Source organism: Physeter macrocephalus, chromosome 14 (genome assembly GCF_002837175.3).
Source record: "Physeter macrocephalus isolate SW-GA chromosome 14, ASM283717v5, whole genome shotgun sequence".
Taxonomy (NCBI): Eukaryota; Metazoa; Chordata; class Mammalia; order Artiodactyla; family Physeteridae; genus Physeter; species Physeter macrocephalus.
The window spans coordinates 44,479,719-44,489,860 of NC_041227.1; the positions used below are offsets into that span (position 1 = coordinate 44,479,719).

The following is a 10,142-nucleotide window of genomic DNA, read 5'->3' on the forward strand; positions in this document are numbered from 1 at the left end:
CCAAGAGATCACTGAAGAAATCAAAGAGGAAATCAAAAAATACCTAGAGACAAATGACAATGAAAACACGATGATCCAAAACCTATGGGATGCAGCAAAAGCAGTTCTAAGAGGGAAGTTTATAGCTATACAAGCCTACCTCAAGAAACAGGAAAAATCTCAATCTAACCTTATATCTAAAGGAACTAGAGAAAGAAGAACAAAACTCAAAGTCAGCAGAAGGAAAGAAATCATGAAGATCAAAGCAGAAATAAATGAAATAGAAACAAAGAAAACAAAAGCAAAGATCAATAAAACTAAAAGCTGGTTCTTTGAGAAGATAAAATTGATAAACCATTAGCCAGACTCATCAAGAAAAAGAGGGAGAGGACATTACAGAGCGGCAGCCAGAGCCCTGGTGGTGTATGCAGCTCTCCTTCCTTCTCTCTGGGCACCAGGGCCACAACTAAGAAGGCCTTGGAATCTCTCAAAGGTGAAGACGTTCACACTCTAAACTGGAAGTTCTCTGGGTCTGGGTCCCTGAGAACCTGTCAGATGGTCCGTGAGGTTGAAACTGTTTTCATAATAATACTAAGACATCATTTGCCTTCTTCACTGTTTTTGACATTTGCAAAAGCAATGGTGGGGGTAAAACTGCTGGCATTTTAACACAAACCAAGGCAGGGGCACGAAACTGTACCAGTGGTCATATTATTCTTCACCAGCATGCACTCACAGTTTTTTTTAAATGTCAGTTCCACTTAAAAATCTCCTTGATGAATCAGTTAAATATAGCAATTTTATTAACTCCCAACACTGAGTACACCTTTTTAATAAGCTTTGTGTCAAAATAAGAGGTGCATATAAAGCACTTCTGCTATCATGAGGTTGTCTCAAGGAAAAGTACTTGTGTGATTGAGTTTCAAGCTGAACTAGCTTCTTTCTTCATGGAACACCATCTTTACTTTAAAGAATGACAGAGAAATTGGTTGGTGGACATTTCTCAACAACAAATCAAGTGAGCCTGTCACTTCAAGAAAAACTGACAGTATTTGTTATTAACAATAAAAATTTGAGCTCTCAAGCAAAAATTGGAATTTTGGAAAATTTGTACCCACCAGTATGACGCTGACAAATTTCAGATATGTAAAGCCTTTTCTGAGGAGATGGGTAGTGATATAAATAATTGTGATTTTTTAAAATATTGTGTAACAAAATGTGTCAACATTTGGAAGAGCTGCATTATTTAGTGACCCAATGTTTTCCAAATGATCAATGCACGATGCTACAAAATCCTATATGGATAAAAGAGCCATTCAAAGTGCAAGATGGACCAATGGATTTTAAGTTACAAAGGACAAAAATTCATTGACATGTTCTCATATTCTACACTGCTAGTGACCTTGAAGAAACTGTCTTGTTGACTATACTCTGAAAACTATAAGACACTGATGAAAGAAACTGAAGACAACATAAACAGATGTTTGTACCATGTTCTTGGATCGGAAGAATCAATGTTGTTAAAATGAATATACTGCCCAAGGCAAACTACTGATACAATGCAATCCCCATCAAAATACCAATGGCATTTTTCACAGAACTAGGACAAATAATTTTTAAAATTGTACAGAAACACAAAGACCCTGAATAGTCAAAACAATCTTGAGAAAGAAGAACATAGCTGGAGAAATCAGGCTCCCTGACTTCAGACTATACTACAAAGCTACAGTCATCAAAACAGTATGGTACTGGCACAAAAACAGATGCATAGATCAATGGAACAGGATAGAAAGCTCAGAAACAAACCCATGAACTTATGGTCAAAAAAATACAATGGAGAAAAGACAGTCTCTTCAAGAAGTGGTGCTAAAAACTGGACAGCTACATGTAAAACAATGAAATTAGAACATTCCCTAACACCATACACAAAAATAAACCAAAATGGATTAGAGACCTGAATTTAAGACTGGACAGTATAAAACTCTTAGAGGAAAACATAGAAGAAGAACACTGTTTGATATAAATCACAGGAAGATCTGTTTTAATCCACCTCCTGAGTAATGGAAATAAAAACAAAAATAAACAAATGGGACCTAATGAAACTTAAAAGCTTTTGCACAGCAAAGGAAACCATAAACAAGACAAAAAGACAACCCTCAGAATGGAAGAAAATATTTGCAAACGAATCAACAGACAAAGGATTATTCTCCAAAATATATAAACAGCTCGTGCAGCTCAATATTACAAAAACAAACAACCCAATCCAAAAATGGGCAGACCTAAATAGACATTTCTCCAAAGACATACAGATGGCCAAGAAGCACATGAAAAGCTGCTCGGTATCACTAATTATTAGAGAAATGCAAATCAAAACTACAGTGAGGTATCACCTCACACCAGTTAGAATGGGCATCATCAGAAAATCTACAAACAACAAATGCTGGAGAGGGTGTGGAGAAAAAGGGAACCCTCTTGCACTGTTGGTGGGAATGTAAACTGATACAGGCAACTATGGAGAACAGTATGGAGGTTCCTTAAAGAACTAAAAATAGAAATATCTTATGACCCAGCAATCCCACTACTGGGCATATAGCCAGAGAAAACCATAATTTAGAAAGACACATGCACCCCAGTGTTCACTGCAGCACTATTTACAATAGCCAGGTCATGGAAGCAACCTAAATGCCCATCGACAGATGAATGAGTAAAGAAGTTTTGGTACATATATACAATGGAATATTACTCAGCCATAAAAAGGAACGAAATTGGGTAATTTGTTGAGACATGGATAGATCCAGAGACTGTCATACAGAGTGAAGTCAGAAAGAGAAAAACAAATATCATATATTAATGCATGTATGTGGAACCGAGAAAAAATGGTACAGATGAACCGGTTTGCAGGGCAGAAATTGAGACACAGATGTAGAGAACAAACGTATGGACACCAAGCGGGGAAAGCCATGGGGGGGTGGGGATGGTGGTGTGATGAACTGGGCAATTGGGACTGACATGTATACACTGATGTGTATAAAATTGATGACTAATAACCTGCTGTATAAAAAAATAAAATAAAATTCAAAAATTAAAAAAACAACTAATACTAAAACTTTCTTTGGGTTATTTGTATGGAAATATGTTAATATAAATGTTTCAGACATTACATAAAATTCCTAAAAATCTTTTTTTTCCTAAAAATCTTATATGTTCTAGTATAAGTCATAATTCTAGTTATTATTTTAAAATGCACATCTCAGAAATAACTAAATTTCCTTCTTAATTATGAACTTTCATCAAATCTTTAACTGTGGTCATTTTTAAGTCTTTTGTCATTTACAGACAGTTCTGGGTGTACTGATGCTTTCACAAAAATGTTCCTATAAAGGGTTTCACTTCAAGGAATTCATGGAAAAGACTGACAAGTACAGGTTTCTGGTAATTGACTATACTGCTGAACTGAATGAATAAGCATTTTCAGAACTCTAATGGAAAACTGATGAATTCAAAAAAGTGCTAACAAAAGATCAAGATGAAAAAAATCAATTACATGGGACTGAGTGAACTGATGATGATGATTACAATTTTTGTGACTTTGTTTGAAACGTTGGTTGTTCTGTGCTTTGTTTTTCCAGATTTAAGAAAACTTTTTTTCTCTTAAAAAAAAAAAAAACAAAAAACACTACAATGAGATATCACCTCACACTGGTCAGAATGGCCATCATCAAAAAGTCTACAAACAAATGCTGGATAGAGTGTGGACAAAAGGGAACCCTCCTACACTGTTGGTGGGAATGTAAATTGGTACAACCACTATGAGAACAGTATGGAGGTTCCTTTAAAAACTAAAAATAGAACTACCATATGATCCAGCAATCCCAATGCTGGGCATTTATCAGGAGAAAACTATAATTTGAAAAGATACATGCACCCCAGTGTTCACTGCAGCACTGTTTACAATAGCCAAGACATGGAAGCAACCTAAATGTCCATCGACAAAGGAATGGATAAAGAAGATATGGTATACATATAGACAGTGGAATACTACTCAGCCAAAAAAAGAAAATAATGCCATTTGCAGCAACATGGAAGGACCCAGAGATTATCAGACTAATTAAGTCAGACAAAGACAAATACCATATGATATCACTGATATGTGGAGTCTAATTAAAAAACTGATACAAACGAACTTATTTACAAAACAGAAACAGGCTTACAGATATCAAAAACAAACTTATGGTTACCAAAGGGGAAACGTGGAGGGGAGGTGGGGATAAATCAGGAGTTTGGGATTAACATACACACACTACTATATATAAGATAGGTAACCAATAGGGACCTACTGTATAGCACAGGGAACTTTACTCAATATTCTGTGATAACCTGTAGGAGAAAAGACTGAAAAAGAATGAATATATGTATAACTGAATCACTTTGCTGTACACCTGAAACACAACACTGTAAATCAATTATACTCCAATAAAATTTTAAAAAAAGAAAACGGCACAAAACAAAAAAAAATCGTTATATATTCTAGCTATTCACTTTCTGTCAGTTTTAGATATTAAAAAAAATCTGCCACTCTTTCAACTTTTTAGATTTATGCATTATGTTCTTTAAGTAGATATTCATGTTTTAAGTATTCAGTTAAAAATATTTTCTTGATTTCTACTGCTAGTGTACAGAAATGCTACTGATTTTTCGAAACGATCTTGGTTCTAACATTGCTGAACTCACTTATTCTTAATAGGTTGTTCTTTTTTCTAGATAGATGACTGTTTTATCAATTATAAATAATGACAGTTTTATTTCTACCTTTCTTATCCTTATACTTTCTTTCACTTCTTTCTTCTTTCCAATACCTTTGGTCAGTTCCTCTGGAACAGTATGCATTCTCATCCTACACCCAATCTTAAAGAGAATGAATCTAATTTCTCACTTACCTATAATGCTTACTGAAGGTTTTTAATATCAAACCTTTACCAAATTAAGAAAGGTTCTTCTATTTCTAGCTTGTGCATTCTTACCATAAAAAACTACTGAACTTACACAACACTGTAAATCAACTATATTTCAATTTAAAAGAAAAAACTGTGAAAACCAAGGAGAAGAGCACAGACAATATGTACATTATTCACCATGGCTGTGTCCAATAAAGCTTTATTTACAAAAACAGGCACTGGGCCAAACCTGGCCCATGTGCGTTAGTGTGCCAAGCCGACATAATTGACTCTATTTCTTATTATCTTCAGCTTCCAGGAAATTGAATTACTAGGTAATACATTACCAAAGTGCCTTCCAGAAAGACTAGCATTCACTCTGTCACTCGCAGTTTATGAGACTGCTTCCCTCACCTCACCTTCATCAGCCTTTTTATCACTGCTTGAAATCCTTGGTAATTTGATAGATAAAACATGGTATCTCATTTTAGTTTTAATCTGCATGTCTTTTAACTGGTGAGACCGAACTCTTTTTAATATTTTCATAGCATCCTATACGCCCTCTTTGTTAAATTATCAATTAATACTACCCTCCTACCCTGCAGTGGACATGGCACTTAACCCCAAAGTGCAGCTCTGTGTTTCACGCTCCTGAGCGTGTGGGGAGCATGAGAAATACTGCTAATGTTAGCCAAAGTCCTTTTTTCACGTTAGCAACACGCCCCAATATAAATCAGGCTCATTCCAGACTCTGTTCTAGATAGGCAGGTATGGCACGAGGCAGGGGTCCACAGGATGCGGAAGGCTGCGTGGCACCTCCCAGAGGTACCCTTGGGAGTCTGGGAAGGACGCACTCACCTTCCCCTCTGCTGATCGATCCTCCTGCCAGGAACATGGCTGAGATGCAGTACACTCTGGGAGCCACCTGACAGGAAGCCAGGAACACCCGGGAACGGGAAAGTGGTTCCACTGCAGAGCCCGGTCGCTGGGGACGTCACAGAGCCACCAGGACTGCTCGTCCACTCTGGACTCATTCGCATCAGGCAGGAGCAGCCCCTCCTGCTGAAGTCACCGCTTTCTGCTGCTCACAGCTATGCTTACTACTGAGGGGCAGGGTGGGCAGGGGATTGTACCGTCCTTGATTTATGAGGTCATTATATTAGCAGCTTGTCAACAGGTGTAAGATAACTCTTGTTCCCAGGTTTTTAGTGTTTTTTATTTTCAATTGCTTTCAACGTTGCTTATGTTTCCTGACCTCCAAGTTTTAAACATTTTCGGTACTCAAGTCTATTTTTTTCCTTTTGATCCTCTATTTTCCTTATTCTTAGTAAGCCTTCATTTAACTTTTTAAAAAAGGATACAGTTTCTGTAAGTGGATCCAAGTTACTAAAAGAAACATGAGAAATGTCAACAGTAAGTAGTGTTTACAAAACCAGTTTAAATAAGGAGACTACAACTAAAAATAACATGCACAGAGAAAACAAAACATGTTAAATCCACAACTTTAAAATCAACTTTACAGCTAAGAAAGATGGTTTAATTTACCTAATGACCATAATGAGCTATCATCACAGCCACTACAAAGACATCTGTACATTTTCATTTAATTGCTTCTTTTTTTAAAAAAAATTAATTTTTATTTTTGGCTGTGTTAGGTCTTCCTTTCTGTGTGAGGGCTTTCTCTAGTTGTGGCAAGCGGGGGCCACTCTTCATCGCGGTGTGTGGGCCTCTCACTATCGCTGCCTCTCTTGTTGCGGAGCACAGGCTCCAGACGCGCAGGCTCGGTAGTTGTGGCTCACAGGCCTAGTTGCTCCGCGGCATGTGGGATCTTCCCAGACCAGGGCTCGAACCCGTGTCCCCTGCATCGGCAGGCAGACTCAACCACTGCTCCACCAGGGAAGCCCCTGCTTCTTTACAAATTACTTTATAGTTAATACATCATCAAAACCATCCTTTTTTTTTTTTTTCCTTTGGCTGCACCAAGCGGCTTGCGGGATCTTAGTTTTGGACTAGGGACTGGACCCGGGCCCAAAGCAGTGAGAGCACCGAGTCTTCACCACCGGACTGCCAGGGAAGTCCCTAAAACCTTCCATTTTCTAAATGGCAATAAACTGCTACCGGAACTGGGGACCAACCTGGCGTGTCGATCGCAGATGGGGGTAGTAACCCTAGCCCTGCAGCATCTGACAAGCACCCTCCCTGCCAATTCCTCCTCCTCCCTCCCTCCCCCCACAAATGTGGGCTGTCTCACTACTCAGGCTTCTGCTCGCCACTCTTCTACATTTCTGCCCAGTACTGCCCCATTCCCATACTTTCAATTTTGTTCTCAAAGGAAAGCTCCTGATCTGGCTCTGGAGCTGCTGAGCGCCTGCCACGCCAGCATGTCCGATCACAACACTCCCGAATCAGCATTTCTTAAATGCACACCTGCCTCTGTCTACAAAGAACTTTGCCCCTTACTTTCCTATTCAATTAATGGAACCAATATTTTGCCAGACCCCAAAACAGCTACCTTCAACTCTTCCTCTTGCACAGTCAGACTCTTCTTTTGGACCCTTAACAATGCAGTCACACTGCATTTCTGGAGACCAGCAGTTCTCAGAATCCCTTTACACTCAAAAATTACTGAAGACCTCAAGAACTTCTGTTTATGTGGGTTACATCTATTGACATTTAAACGTTTAAAACATTCATTTAAAAAATAAATTATACATTAATATGAATAACTTTTTTTAAACCAAAAAAATCACTACTTTCAAAACCAAAAATTTAGTGACAAGAATGGCACTGTTTTAACAATTTTACAGATCTTTCTAATGTCTGGTTTAATAGAAGGCAGCTGATTTCTCATTTCTGTGCTTGTTATGCTTACTATTACATGATCACAAACCTTGAAAACTCCACTGTGCACTTGTGAGAGAATGAGTGAAAAACGCAAAAAAAAAAAAAAAAAAACCCAAAACAAAACCCTTAGTATTATCATGAAAATGGCTTGCAGAACCCCCAAAACAATCTTGAGGCGCCCCTGGCCACACCTGGAGAATCCCTAATCCATGTGGGACTCACTCTTCCCTGCTTCTCAGGACTACTCTATACCCTCTCCTGTCTCAACACTCCCCCTTCCACCTCAGCTGCTTCCAATTTCAAGAAGAAAACAGCAGTAAGAAGAAAGCTTCACCAAGGTCCCACCACCGCCCCACCCACCCTAAGCCTCTGCGCCCACACTCCACCTGCTCTCCTGGACCGAGGCCTGGTGAGCAGATGCCCCCACCTCTCGGGACCCAGGACTCTGCTCCCCTGAAAGAAATGTATAAACGTGCTGCACACTTAGCCACCGGCAGACCTGACACAGTTCAGGGCTCCGTCCTCCTGAAATGCTGTCCTCTCTCAGACTCCAGACCCACCATCAGGTTTTCCTCCCACCTCACAGGGCCACTGTGTCTCCTTTAACGTGATGCCCTGGGGCACATTCCTGAAACCTCGTTTTTCCTGTCTGCACTCACTCATCACTGATGTCACCTAGCCACCTGGTTTTTTGTGTTTGTTTTTATTTGGCTGCACTGGGTGTTAGGTGCAGCACCGATCTCAGTTGCCGCGTGTGGGATCTCAGTTGTGGCATGCAGGATCTAGTTCCCTGACCAGGGATCAAACCCAGGCCCCCTGCATTGGGAGCGTGGAGTCTTAACCACTGGACCACCAGAGAAGTCCCTAGCCACCTGCTTTTAATGCCACCCACATGGTGTTGACCCCGAAATTTCCATCTTTAGCCCAGACCTAAACTTGAGACTCCCACGTCTGGATGCCCAGCCGACTTCACCTGGGTGTCTGAGCGCCCTTGGCGGAGACCCACGTCCTATGCTGGCCTCTCCGAGGTCGAGCCCTTTGACTCTGATCCGACCTGGTGTTCTCACACTCCCACACTCACTGTTCCAGCACCGCTGCCTCCTGCTGCCTCCTCCTCCGAAACAGGAATCTGTGCCCTGCTACTCCCTCTGCCTGGAAGTCTCCTGCCCCCAGTGGCCACAGGCTCCCTCCCCTCCAGGTCTTTCTGCAGTGACACTTTCCCTGGACACCTCACCCAAAGCAGAGTCCCCACTCACTCCCTATTTCCCTTTCCAGCACACATTTCTTCCTTTGTACTGAACGCTAAGTTCTATCTTACTCTCCCCTCTAAACTGTAAATTCCGGGAATTCCCTGGCGGTCCAGTGGTTATGACTCTGACTCCCCCAACTTGGCTCTCACTGCCGAGGGTCGAGTTCAGTCCCTGGTCAAGGAACTAAGATTCCACAAGCCGCACAGTGCAGCCAATTTAAATAAGTAAACTGTAAATTCCATAAAGATAACATTTTTTTTCTGTTTTGTTCACTACTGTCTCTTCAGCACTGGTACACAACAGGCATAAAACATTGTGCCAAGAATAAAACATTTGTTAAATTAACTGCAACGTTTCTACATCCACTGCTTCTTTCAGTTAGTACTGCAACACCCTACTCCAGTGATTCTCGGAGTTCTTGATGGAAGTGCCCTTATCAAAGTGAGAAGTAGGAGAAAACGAGGAGGGAGAGGAGTTTCCCTACTGGCATATTCTGAAGACTTCACAAGCTACATGATTCTCGGAAATCAATTGTTTTGTTATAAATAAACGGTCATGCTTATTTTCCTCCTACTCTATTCATTTTCGTATAAAAATGTTGGCCCTTCCTAGGTCTTCGGTTAAAACTGGTTCTCCAACAGGCTTTGCCTCATCTATTCTTGAAGCTTCAAGGCACACTGTCACCTCCAGGGCCTGGGCTTCCCAAACCCAAGCCTTTGTGAAGTCATCATCTCCCGGCCATTGCCAAGACCACCTAAGTGGCTCACCTGCCTGGTATACCTCCTCCAGCCGGCCCGCGGCACACAGCTCTGTGGTGGCGAGCCCAGGCTCCTGGGCGGCCGGGAACGTGCATTTCCAAAAAGTTCCCGGTGCTCACGGACCACTGTAAGAACCACACGCCTGGAGCCAATCTCCTTGATCAGTCTCCTTGCTCTGCCCACTCCCACGCAGAGCTCTACCACCTGGGCCATTCCCCTGCGCTCTCAGGACCTTAGTTTACTCATACCAAAACTGGGGATGAGGGCTTCCCTGGTGGCGCAGTGGTTGAGAGTCCGCCTGCCGATGCAGGGGACGCGGGTTCGTGTCCCGGTCCGGGAAGATCCCACATGCCGCGGAGCGGCTGGGCCCGTGAGCC

General features: G+C 41.3%; 1 protein-coding gene and 1 long non-coding RNA gene across 3 annotated transcripts in view; both read right to left on the reverse strand.

Annotated features, from left to right (window-relative positions):
• Window positions 1–6,268, reverse strand: part of LOC129392793 (uncharacterized) — a 10,290-nt gene extending 4,022 nt beyond the window's left edge. Inside the window, exon 1 of the long non-coding RNA XR_008619410.1 lies at window positions 5,772–6,268. This is a non-coding gene — a long non-coding RNA (uncharacterized lncRNA). The remainder of the gene's footprint in view (window positions 1–5,771) is intronic.
• The window catches only part of NAA20 (N-alpha-acetyltransferase 20, NatB catalytic subunit), a 25,381-nt gene that overhangs the window by 13,436 nt on the left and 1,803 nt on the right, over window positions 1–10,142 (reverse strand). For both annotated transcript variants that reach the window (XM_024123305.3, XM_024123303.3), the window contains exon 2: window positions 6,275–6,299. In XM_024123305.3, coding sequence (XP_023979073.1) covers window positions 6,275–6,299 — 25 coding nt within the window. The remainder of the gene's footprint in view (window positions 1–6,274; window positions 6,300–10,142) is intronic.